The sequence below is a fragment of the Theropithecus gelada genome, chromosome 1 (genome assembly GCF_003255815.1).
Source record: "Theropithecus gelada isolate Dixy chromosome 1, Tgel_1.0, whole genome shotgun sequence".
In the NCBI taxonomy this organism is placed as follows: domain Eukaryota; kingdom Metazoa; phylum Chordata; class Mammalia; order Primates; family Cercopithecidae; genus Theropithecus; species Theropithecus gelada.
The window spans coordinates 165155298-165168126 of NC_037668.1; the positions used below are offsets into that span (position 1 = coordinate 165155298).

Below are 12829 nucleotides of genomic sequence, written 5' to 3' on the forward strand. Positions count from 1 at the left end.
TCTGTCTCAAAAAAAAAAAAAAAAAAAAAGAGCTTGGACTTTGGAGATACATTATTTGAATTTGAATCTAAGCTTTATCACTGCAGTGGAAATGTGATCTTGAACAATTTACTTAATGTCTCTGTGTTTCAGAACAGAAAATAGAGATGATATTGACAATATCATTCTCATAGATTTGTTGTGAGGATTAAATGAGTTGATCTATACAAAAGGGTTTGAAGAGTGCCTGGTACATAGTGAACCCCACTAAATGTGGTTATGTCAGGATGGTAGAAGATAATAGTATGTGGATGGGGGTAAGAGAAGGTGGTGTACAAGCACGATGCCAGGAGCATCAAAGGAGAAGAAAAAAGTGGGTCCTCTCCAATGTGGCCCCAACTACCTTTTCTAATTCGTTCCCTACACCACATTTTCATTTCTAAGTCTTCCTGGAGCTTCTGTAACATAAAATACTACTTTACATAATAAAAGCATTATTACATATTTATTGAATTCTGACAGCCCCCATCCCTGTTCATAGCATTTGGCAATTACCTTATAATTACTTGGTGTTCCCATATACCTGGTCTCTGTCTGGAAGTGTTTTGTTTCTCTCTCATGACACCAACTATATTCTATCATTTATTACTCATGTACTATATTGCATATCCAATAAGATTCTGAGTTCTTTCAGGATAAAAACTATGTCCAGTTCATCTCATATTTTCCCACAGCTCCTAGAAGAATGCTTTGTACCTCATAGGGCATAATAAATATTTTGTGAATTGAACTTAAATCTCTTTGACACTCCCTTGAAGCTTCCAATTCTGTTAGATGCCTGCTGACTCACTTCTGGGTCAGTGGATGAAATTTACTCTCTGATAAGGAAACCATGCCCTGTCAGAAGAACTGTTTGGAAGCAAAGTTTTCCCTTTTTGGCCTCTACACTGTATCTTTCTGAGTCAAAAGGAGGAGAAGCTCAGCCCACTTAGTCTAATAATTGCTTTCTGCCCCAATCAGGAAGAATTCATTTAAGGTTCCATCTTACCAGATAAAATGTCAACCTACAGGGTGTCTTTCCTATTTTGAGCACATGTGGTGCACAGATGCTGCTGTCCTTACCCAAGAATGCCCTACCCCTCTTTCTGGTTTAGTCTACTCTGTCTCTCATGCCTCACCTTCTATTTCCTCCTTCCCTGTTCTCTCTATCCATCTAAATTTTCCCTTTTCTGATTAGTCATTTTATTTATAGTCATCTCATTTTGTTGCTTAATTAATTTTCTATTGCTATGTTTTGTGTGTTGGAAGGTATGTTATATGTCTCTGAGATCTTAGCCTCATGGGCAAGAACCTTGTCTTACACTTCTTTATGTCTTTCTGACAATAACCTAAAGCCATACACACAGTAGGTAGGTACTTAAGAAATGCTTATTGGATTTAATTGAACCTTATGTAGAAGTTAAGAAGAAATGCAAGGACTTTTGTTGTTGTTCATATTAAAATTTTTTTTATTGAGATAAAATTCATATAACATCAAATTAACCACTTCAAAGTATACAATTCAGTGGTATTCACTACATTTATAATGTTGTACAACTATTACCTCTAGTCCTAAAAAATTTTCATTGCCCTCAAAGGGGACCCTCTACCCATTAAGCAGTCACAATCCATTCCCCCTTCTCCCCAATCCCTGGCAACTACTAATTTGCTTTTGTTCTATGAATTTACCTGTTCTGTGGAAATTTCATATAAATGGCATCATGCAGTATGTGATATTTTGTGTTTGGCTTCTTTCACTTAGCATAATGTATTGAGGTTCATCTGCATTGTAGCATATACAGTACTTCATTCCTTTTAATGACTGAATAATATTTCATTGTATGGATATGCCAGTTTTGTTTATCTGTTTGTCAGTTAATGGACATTTAGGTTGTTTATACCTTTTGGCTATTGTGAATAGTCCTGCTGTGAACACTGGTGCATGTTTTTGTTTGAATACCTGTTCTCAATTGTTTTGGAATGTATAGGAGTGGAATTTCCAAATTTCTATGGTGATTCTTTCTTTTTTTTTTTTTTGAGATGGAGTCTCGCTCTGTCGCTTAGGCTGGAGTGCAGTGGCACGATCTCAGCTCACTGTAACCTCCACCTCTCGGGTTCAAGCGATTCTCCTGCCTCAGTCTCCCAAGTAGCTGGAATTACAGGCACCGGCACCACGCCCGGCTAATTTTTGTATTTTTAGTAGAGACAGGGTTTCACCATGTTGGCCAGGCGGGTCTCGAACTCCTGACCTCAAATGATCCTCCCACCTCAGCCTCCCAAAGTGCTGGGATTACAGGTGTGAGCCACTGTGCCCGGCCTGGTAATTCTGTTTTTAACCTTTCAAGGAACTGTCAGCTATTTTCCAAGTGGCTGTACCATTTTACATCCACTAGCAATGGAGGAGGGTTTCAGTTTCTCCACATCTTCACCCACACTTGTTGGTTTCCACTTCTTCTTCTTCGTATTATTGCCATCCTAGTGGGTGTGAAGTGGTTTTTCACTGTGATTTTGATTTGCATTTCCCTACTGAGAAATGATGTTGATCATCTTTTCATGTGCTTGTTTGCCATTTGTACATTCTTCTTCGGAGAAATGTCTATTCAAGTCCTTTGTGTATTTTAAAATTGGGCTGTTACGTTGTTGAGTTGTAAGATATTTTTATATATTTATATATTTTGGATGCTAGATCCTAATCACAGATATTATTTGCAAAACATTAAAATAAATTATATGCTGTGTTTCTATTTCTACTAGGTCAGCTATCACATTGAAATGAGCTTCTTTGAAGTATATAATGAAAAAATTCATGATCTTCTGGTTTGTAAAGATGAAAATGGGCAGAGAAAGCAACCAGTAAGATTAAAACAATTTATTATTTGTTTTGAATTTCTGTTCTTATAAATGCATCTAATTATTTGCATTCTCTGGATGATATAGCTTAAAGTTTTACTAGAAATATATGACAGCAAATGTTTGGATCTATAGTCCAATTAGATTATTTAGAAAATAAGTGGAACATTGGCTGGGCGCAGTGGCTCACTCCTGTAATCCCAGCACTTTAGGAGGCTGAGGGGAGCGGATTGCCTGAGCTCAGGAGTTCAAGACCAGCCTGGGCAACACGGTGAAACCCTGTCTCTACTAAAATACAAAAAATTAGCCAGACATGGCGGCTTGCGCCTGTAGTCCCAGCTACTCGGGAGGCTCTGGCAAGAGAATTGCTTGAACCTAGGAGGCGGAGGTTGCAGTGAGCTAAGATCGAGCCTCTGTACTCCAGCCTGGGCGACAGAGTGAGAGTTTGTCTCCAAAAAATAAAAAATGAAAAAAAGAAAATAAGCAGAACATTATCATTAGTAGAAATTAAATTAGTTGTTAGATTTAACCTCTTTATTTTAATAAAGAATTGTGTAAAACTAAAGATAAAATAGTTGTTCCAAGATTTAGTTGGACCGTGTAAGTTGAACACCAGATCCCTAATAGTCTATAAGCCAAAACGTAGTAAAACTTTTTACAATTATATTTTATGATAGAATATGTATTTCAATGGGTTACTTTGCAAATTCATACCTTGTAGATAATCTGTGAATAGAAAGTTTCACAATTATATCATTTTTTTAAAAAACTGCTATTTGAATTTAAAATTTTTAATTTTGCAATGGACCTTGGAGCACAATAAACAAAAATCTAAATAAGTCAGCCAGGCGTGGTGGCTCACGCCTGTAATCCCAGCACTTTGGGAGGCTGAGGTGGGCAGATCGCAAGGTGAAGAGATCGAGACCATCCTGGCCAACATGGTGAAATCCCATCTCTACTAAAAATACAAAAATTAGCTGGGCGTGGTGGCACATGCCTATAGTCCCAGCTCCTCAGGAGGCTGAGTCAGGAGAATCACTTGACTGGGAGGCGGAGGTTTCAGTGAGCCGAGATTGCATCACTGCACTCCAGCCTGGCGGCAGAGCGAGAGTCTCTCAAGAAAAAAAAAAAGTCAGCTGCCTTCTTCACTTGCCCATGGTCGTGCCGTTTACTATTGGCAACATCAAGAAACTTAAACAAAACTTGATATTTGCTTCTATGATTTCTGTATGTTTAAAGCTTCTGCTCACAAAGTTGAAAATGTATAATGTAACAATAAAGAAAAATTTTAATGTCTGAAATTTAACAAATATGTTTTAGAGAGCATTTAAAAGTATATAAATCTTAGCTACTGCAAGATTTAAAATTCGAATGTCTTACTGAAAAACTAGGAAGATAAGCTGGGTGCGGTGCCTCACGCCTGTAATCCCAGCATTTTGGGAGGCCGAGGTGGGCGGATCACTTGAGGTCAGGAGTTCCCGACCAGCCTGGCCAACACGGTGAAACTCCTGTCTACTAAAAATACAAAAGTTAGCCGGTGTGGTGGTGCTGTCTTATAATCCCAGCTACTCAGGCAGCTGAGATAAGAGAAGCACTTGAACCCCGGAGGCAGAGGTTGCAGTGAGCCAAGATTGTGCCACTGCACTCCAGCCTGGACAACAGAGCAAGACTCCATCTCAAAAACAAACAAACAAACAAACAGGTAAGACATCTGATGCTAAAATATATTGTTCTAATTATTGTCTATTAGACAATTCTAATACCAGTTTTTAAGAATAAAAAACTAGTAAGACATTTGATGCTATAATATGTTATTGCATATTGTACTACTATAAACAGTTTTTATATTGAAGCTGTTTCCTAATGCCTCGCAGATTTGTTTTTGTGAGAGCTTTTGTGTGTGTGTGTGTGTGTGTGTGTGTGTTGTTTTTTTTTTTCCTGGATAAAGACAAATCTCTTACCTTAAACTCAAGATATAGAAAAAGCCGATCATTTAAAATTATATGAAATATTTGTCATACTCCTAATGATGCATGTATTTGCTTCTACTAGCTGAGAGTGAGGGAACATCCTGTTTATGGACCATATGTTGAAGCACTGTCAATGTAAGTGTTTGGCTCAGCAAGGGCAAAGAGTATAAAACAAATGAATAGAGTGAATGTTACTCTCCCATAATCTTTATTGTATTCTCATTGGCCTTCCTAACTTTGAAACCCTGGGTAACTATTTCGCCTTCTACCCTTGATATTGTCCAATTGAGTTTTCCCTCTCTTTCCATAGCGTGTTAGTTACTTGTTTATATACTTGCTTGTATCTTTCACACTACCTGTAAAGTGTCTGCCATGGAGTATTCATTATACTGAGTATGAAGTAAATATTTGCTTTTTCTTCCTTTTACCCCTTCCGTTCATCATTAATTAAATCTTCCCTCTCAACCTGCTTTTTATACCTATGACTCTAAGCTAAACAGGAAAGGAGGTAGTAAGAAGAGTTAAGAGTTTGACACATGCTAGGAGTCCTTTACTTTCTTTTCCAACCCTCCAAATGCTTTCTTAAAGGAAAACAAAAGTGATTAAGTATTAACTCAGCTGCATTTAATACATCTGGGATTGTATTGGGACCCATATACACCCACATATAAATATACCTATGCATATACATATGTGTTAAAGTATATCTTTTGGCATTGTGATTTAGACTTCAGTATTAAGATGCTAAGGTGCTTCATTGTGTTAAGAAGAATCATACTTTTTGTTAAAATTAAAGCATTATTTTATTTCCTGTCCTTTAAGAATGGGGAAAATAAAAGATTCTGGGAGAATCAGTAAAATAATATTCATGAATTAGTCCATTGTGACCTTCAGAGAGTAAATATGTAATTGAAATGTTATTATTGTTTTATGAGAACAAGAGTATAATCATAAGTAAAATTGATTTTGTCTTTTCACTTCTTAAAAATAGGAATGTTGTCAGTTCTTACACTGATATCCAGGTAAGATTGATTGCATTTTGTCTTCTTTTCACTAGATAGAAAGAACATAATCCTAAATATTTTCTCTTAATTGCTGTTTTACAAATAAAAAGTTAGTTTCTTTAATTTATCACAAACTGATTTTGTTTGTTAAGTTTTAATCAAAATAATTGCTCTTCTATATTAAAAATATTAACCTTCCTGTAAGCTTAGAGTTATGGAAACAGTCTTTTAAAGTTATTATGTCTTGCCTCAGATTTCTATGACAGAAAAAAAGGCAATGGGAATATAAATTATTAAAAGATATGTACTCATTTCATTTTATAAATTAATTACAAATGTGAATATGTTATCTCTTTTAATTTTTATACCAATGAATTACAGTCTGCTGATCTGATCTTCCTTCCTTTTTCCTTACAAGAGTTGGCTAGAATTGGGAAATAAACAAAGAGCTACTGCTGCTACTGGGATGAATGATAAAAGCTCCCGATCTCATTCAGTTTTCACCCTGGTGATGACCCAGACCAAGGTATTTTTTTTCCACAGGCAAAATAGTAAATACATTTAAGTAATTCATGTTTTTCTTACTGTCTTCTTTAAATCAAAAGGTAAAAGTACAGTCATATAAAAATATAAATTCAATTTGATTATAGGAAATATACCTTAGTTTCAATGACTTTTGGTCAATGACCAAATGACTTATGGCAGTATACTATTTACCAAATTTTTAAATCAATAATAGATGCTTATTATACCATTGATATGATCATATCAATATATGATAGTATGTTTTAAAATAATGTATAGTAATTATGCAGAGTATTTAGAAAAACATCAGAAAGTAAAAGATTTTTTGAAATTTAGCCCTAGGTTCCATGACTCAGATAGTCCCCTCTAAACATTTTGGTATATAATCTTTCAGTTTTTTTTTTACCATCACAGTTAAATTCACTTAAAATCACACTGTTAAAATCTGTAACAATTTTATATTAAAATTTTTATAAAATAATTTTTAATAGCTACATAATATTCCATTAATTATTACAGTTTCTCAAGTTTTTCTCTACTTTTGGACATTTATATTATTTTTAAATGTTTTGCTATTATAATGCTGGGATAAGCAACATCTTTGTGCATTAAACTTTTTCTTTATTTATTGTTATTTCTTTAATATAACTGAGTGGTTATGGATTGTAATCTCTTTAAAGTAATTTGTTTTATTTTGGCATAATCTATCCACTGCTCAATATATTCTTTTCAGTAGACCGTGTGAATATTTTTGTGTTATAAATTATCACAGATTCACAAAGGGATGATTTTAGGCCAGGTGCGGTGGCTCATGCCTGTAATTCCAGCACTTTGAGAGGCCAAGGCAGGAGGATCACTTGAGCTCAGGAGTTTGAGACCGGCCTGAGCAACATAGTGAGACCTTGTCTGTACGAAAAATAAAAAAAAGTAGCAGGTGTAGCAGCATGTGCCTCTAGTCCCAGCTACTCCGGGGCCGAAGTGGGAGAACTGCTTGAACGCAGGAGATCAAGGCTGCAGTGAACCATGATCACGCCACTGCACTCCAGCCTGGGCGACAGAGTGACTCTGTCTGAAAAAACAAGAAGGGACAATTTAAAAAATAAAAGAGTGATGTGTAATATTTTACAACTTTCCCTTTAAAAAGCGTATATTGTTTGCGAAGTCATAGAACTTAAATTATTTTAATTTAATATCATTTTGCTGTAGACAGAATTTGTGGAAGGGGAAGAACATGATCACAGAATAACAAGTCGAATTAACTTAATAGATCTGGCAGGCAGTGAGCGCTGCTCTACGGCTCACACTAGTGGAGATCGACTAAAGGTAAATGGAATGGTTTTCTCCTTTGGATGAAATTTATTCCTGAGGTCATTATTTTAAGGAGAATACAAACTGAATACACTTAACCTCCCCCCAGATACATCTTTATCTGCAGTTTATAGACTGCAATGCTGTGGCTGAAAAAGAGATATGTACTTTTTGGTTATGATTAACTTTTAAAGAAAATATGAAATAATGGCTGGGCGCGGTGGCTCACGCCTGTAATCCCAGCACTTTGGGAGGCCGAGGCGGGCGGATCACAAGGTCAGGAGCTGAGACCACGGTGAAACCCCGTCTCTACTAAAAATACAAAAAATTAGCCGGGCGCCGTGGCGGGCGCCTGTAGTCCCAGCTACTCGGGAGGCTGAGGCAGGAGAATGGCGGGAACCCGGGAGGCGGAGCTTGCAGTGAGCCGAAATCGCGCCACTGCACTCCAGCCAGGGGGACACAGTGAGACTCCGTCTCAAAAAAAAAAAATGTTTGAGTCATAAGAAAGTTGGTAGTTTATAGAAAAAAGTATTTATAGACAGGCATTCTGGCATGTGTCTGTAGTCCCAGCTACTTGAGAAGCTCAAGTGGGAGGATCGCTTGAACCTGGATGGTCGAGGCTACAGTGAGCCATGTTTGTGCCACTGCACTCCAGCCTGGGCAACAGAGTGAGACTCTGTCTCAAAAAAAAAGAAAAGAAAAAAGTGTTTACTCAGTAATTATATGAGGGGAGAAATATATTTTGTGAAATTAATTTCTTGCTAAGAAGTATTTTAAGTTAAAATTTTTTTTTTTCTTGCATGCAGGAAGGTGTGAGTATTAATAAGTCCTTGCTAACTTTGGGAAAAGTTATATCTGCACTCTCTGAACAAGCAAACCAAAAGAGAGTTTTTATTCCTTATCGTGAATCTGTTCTTACATGGCAAGTATCTTTTGATGTATAAAGAATTGTATAAAATATAGCGAATACTATGGGGAAAAGAATGATAGACTGACTTCATTAACTTTGCGATGGAGAAAGGTGGTAAGCATTATGAATTCTAGAGCCAAACTACCTGGATTTGAATCTCAGCTCAGCATCTTATAAGCTCTGTGACTTTGGGTAAATTACTTAATATTCTAGCCTGTTTCCTCATCTGTAAAATAGGAATAAAATCAGTAAGTGAAGGGTAAGTGAGGATTATTAGTTTTAGGGGTAAGTGAGGATTATTAGTTACAATTCTCAATACATAATATGTACTATATGAGTGTAAATAACTGTTCTTGTACTTAACTATTATTTGTGCCTGATGTTTGAACATATATGGTACTACCAAACATATTGGTAGTTGTATAAAGAGAAATTGAATTATTTTGTTTGCTTACTACACAGTGACTAATATATGGGTGCTCAATAAATGTTTTCATTAGTGAATGTACATTTAATTTTCAATATGTTACATTCAGATTACATCTGTATGGATTTCATATTCAGTTCTGATAGGCATTTACGATAAGGACTGCATCTTTACTTGAGGGTAATGTGTTTTTATAATTGGTTTATTATAATGTGGTTGCCACCTTGAAACCTGTGAGGGAAAATCTGATTTTTTTCATGTCTTATGGAAGTTAAAAATAGTGGTATTCATTTTGTACTGATATATGTTTTAAGTCTCATACTGTTTTTCTCTAAAATAAAGATTTTAGATCTTTAAATGATGTTCATTCATCATTTTCTACATTTATTGAGCACCTGCTTCAAAAGGTTGTGGTAGCACTGGGAATACAAAGATGACTAAGACACATAGCGCCTTCCCTATGGTAGCTCACAGTCACAAATACTTGATGATTAACCACATTTTAAAATCTCTGCACAGATTGTTGCCTCCTCAAACAATATAAAAAGTGTAAGAGAGAAAAAGTGTTTATGAGATCTAGAAATAGTTACAAATACCAGAAAAAGTTTTAAATGGTATTTGAATACAGTATAATAATACTATTTGAATACAGTATAATAATACTGTATTATATACCCTATTAGTTTGTTTTGTACTTTTTAGATAATTACTGTTATTAAGTTGTTGTAGAAGCAAAGTCTTATTATGACTTTTTTTTCTTGCAGGCTGTTGAAAGAAAGTCTGGGTGGAAATTCAAAAACTGCAATGATTGCTACGATTAGTCCTGCTGCCAGCAACATAGAAGAAACATTAAGCACACTTAGATATGCTAACCAAGCCCGTTTAATAGTCAACATTGCCAAAGTAAATGAAGATATGAATGCCAAGTTAATTAGAGGTGAATATTTTCTCGGAATTTAAAAATTATTTTGCCACAATTTAGTCTCAGGTATTATTAGTTGCATTCTTAAAATATGCAATTTATGAACATCAGAGGTATTTTTCTATAACTATTTTAATAGATTCTAGTCATCAGCCTATAGTGATGGAGGATGATAGGTAGAAGGACAGATAATAAATAAGAAGAAAGACAATTAGAAAAAGAACATAGAAAACAGAGTCTGGGTAAGGGGGAAACAGTAAGCGTTAAACAATAAATTTACACACTGAGTCATAGATGTGTGCAGCAAAAAACCAATAAAACTATTTACTGTTTTTCTTTTATGACCTCTCTTCCATTAATATTTTATATACTAGCTCTGCTCATGCTTAATTCATTGACCCAAAGACAATCTGAGCTTGAGTTTCTAGTATAGGTTGATCTTCATTTATGCTAAATACTGCTTTCTGTTTATCTCTAGGTAATCATCAATTTAGGATAGACTTTAATGCCTGCAAGAAATCTTGATTTGTACAGTTTTATCTTTGTTGATGTAGAACTATCATCTTTTCATGCCCCTTTGTCCTCTCGCCCTTTTTAGCAGAAGGTGATAGACACTTCAGATATATGAGCCAGAGAAGAATCTGTTTTCTCTATCCTGGTCCATCCTTGCCCTTTTGGATCCCTTGTGTTTCACAAGTGGGACTGTTTTCATTAAAAATTAGTATTCTGGTCGGCCGGGCGCGGTGGCTCAAGCCTGTAATCCCAGCACTTTGGGAGGCCGAGACGGGCGGATCACGAGGTCAGGAGATCGATACCATCCTGGCGAACACGGTGAAACCCCGTCTCTACTAAAAAAAATACAAAAAACTAGCCGGGCGAGGTGGCGGGCGCCTGTGGTCCCAGCTACTTGGGAGGCTGAGGCAGGAGAATGGCGTAAGCCCGGGAGGCGGAGCTTGCAGTGAGCCGAGATCGCGCCACTGCACTCCAGCCCGGGCGACAGAGCGAGACTCCGTCTCAAAAAAAAAAAAAAAAAAATTAGTATTCTGGGCCGGGCGCAGTGGCTCACACCTATAGTCCCAGCACTTTGGGAGGCCGAGGCAGGTGGACCATTTAAGGTCAGGAGTTCGAGACCATGCTGGCCAACATGGGGAAACCCTGTCTCTACTAAAAATACAAAAATTAGCCAGACACGGTGGTGGGCGCCTGTAATCCTGGCTACTCGGGAAGCTGAGGCAGGAGAATTGCTTGAGCCCGGGAGGCAGAGGTTGCAATGAGCCGAGATTGTACCACTGCACTCTAGCCTGGGCAACAGTGAGACTCTGTTTAAATAAATAAATAAATATTCTGAATTCCAGCTTGAAAAATCTTTGATTTTGGCTGTTCTGCCTAGTGAATAGCCATTCTTTTATTTCTTTACTTTTTAAATAAACTTATTTTCACTTTAACAATTCCCCTTTTGCCTCTCGAAAGTGTCCCACTTTGGTCAATACATTATACAGCTTTCCTACTTATGAACAGGGAAAGTTCATTAATATGGGAACATATTTCAGGTTAAGACTAAGTAAAGATTTATAGGTTATATAAGTAAAGTAAAGCTGATTTCTCCAATATTCTATTTTATTTAGTAATACTGTATTCAAAACTTCAAATGAAATAGAAGATTGGAGGATTATGCTTACTGTGGAAATTATGTATTAGATGTTATTATTCATGCATCTTTGTATAAATCTTCAGAATTGAAGGCAGAAATTGCAAAGCTAAAAGCTGCTCAGCGAAACAATTGGAATATTGACCCTGAACGATACAGGCTCTGTCGGCAAGAAATAACATCCTTAAGAATGAAACTGCATCAACAGGAGAGAGACATGGCAGAAATGCAAAGGTAGAATATAGTCAGTACTCTAAATGCTAAGTGTGTTGCTCTGGAATCATAGGAATTGCAGGGACCTCAAGAGGATACTGAGTCTTTTTCCCTACCTTCCTTATGAATAGAGCAGCCCACTCCCAGATTATCGTATTTTATTTTATTTTCTTTTCTTTTATTATTTTTTTTTGAGACGGAGTCTCGCGCTGTGTCACCCAGGCTGGAGTGCAGTGGCGCGATCTCGGCTCACTGCAAGCTCTGCCTCCCAGGTTCAGGCCATTCTCCTGCCTCAGCCTCCGAGTAGCTGGGACTACAGGCGCCCGCCACCACGCCCGGCTAGTTTTTTGTATTTTTAGTAGAGACGGGGTTTCACCATGTTAGCCAGGATGGTCTCGATCTCCTGACCTCGTGATCCGCCCGCCTCGGCCTCCCAAAGTGCTGGGATTACAGGCTTGAGCCACCGCNCGTGATCCGCCCGCCTCGGCCTCCCAAAGTGCTGGGATTACAGGCTTGAGCCACCGCGCCCAGCCTATCGTATTTTAAATATTACTAGGTAGTTCCTTAATTTTCACTGATTGTCTCTTGACTCTCAATCTTATATATCTGGATGTTTTTAACTCTTATTATTTTCTTTGTCTTTGGAAAGAGTGTGGAAAGAAAAGTTTGAACAAGCTGAAAAAAGAAAACTTCAAGAAACAAAAGAGTTACAGGTATTATTTCAACTTTCTAAACTGATTTGAAAATAAATATGCCAAGAAATAAATATCGCCAATATGCCAATGCATGTAAATTTAATGTTTCAAATACTTACTGTATACTGACTCTGTACAAAGCAATACCACAAGGAAAATTAATATAAAGAAATGTTAAGATCAAGACTGATTGCTTAGAGCCAGTCCATAAGCTAGTTGGAAAGTTAAAATATGAATAAACCATCTTGTTATATTTACTTTGGTTCTACAAATATATATTAAATGTCTATGCTGTGCCAGGAACAGGGGAAGCCAAGGTTATTAAATACAGTTTCATCC

At 36.8% G+C, this 12829-nt stretch overlaps 1 protein-coding gene across 2 annotated transcripts in view; it reads left to right on the top strand.

The window, feature by feature from the left end:
• KIF14 (kinesin family member 14) overlaps nucleotides 1-12829 on the top strand; it is a 64545-nt gene that overhangs the window by 6706 nt on the left and 45010 nt on the right. For both annotated transcript variants that reach the window (XM_025392609.1, XM_025392610.1), the window contains 9 exons: nucleotides 2773-2871; nucleotides 4921-4973; nucleotides 5830-5860; nucleotides 6261-6368; nucleotides 7574-7690; nucleotides 8482-8597; nucleotides 9777-9949; nucleotides 11669-11816; nucleotides 12445-12508. In XM_025392609.1, coding sequence (XP_025248394.1) covers nucleotides 2773-2871; nucleotides 4921-4973; nucleotides 5830-5860; nucleotides 6261-6368; nucleotides 7574-7690; nucleotides 8482-8597; nucleotides 9777-9949; nucleotides 11669-11816; nucleotides 12445-12508 — 909 coding nt within the window. The remainder of the gene's footprint in view (nucleotides 1-2772; nucleotides 2872-4920; nucleotides 4974-5829; nucleotides 5861-6260; nucleotides 6369-7573; nucleotides 7691-8481; nucleotides 8598-9776; nucleotides 9950-11668; nucleotides 11817-12444; nucleotides 12509-12829) is intronic.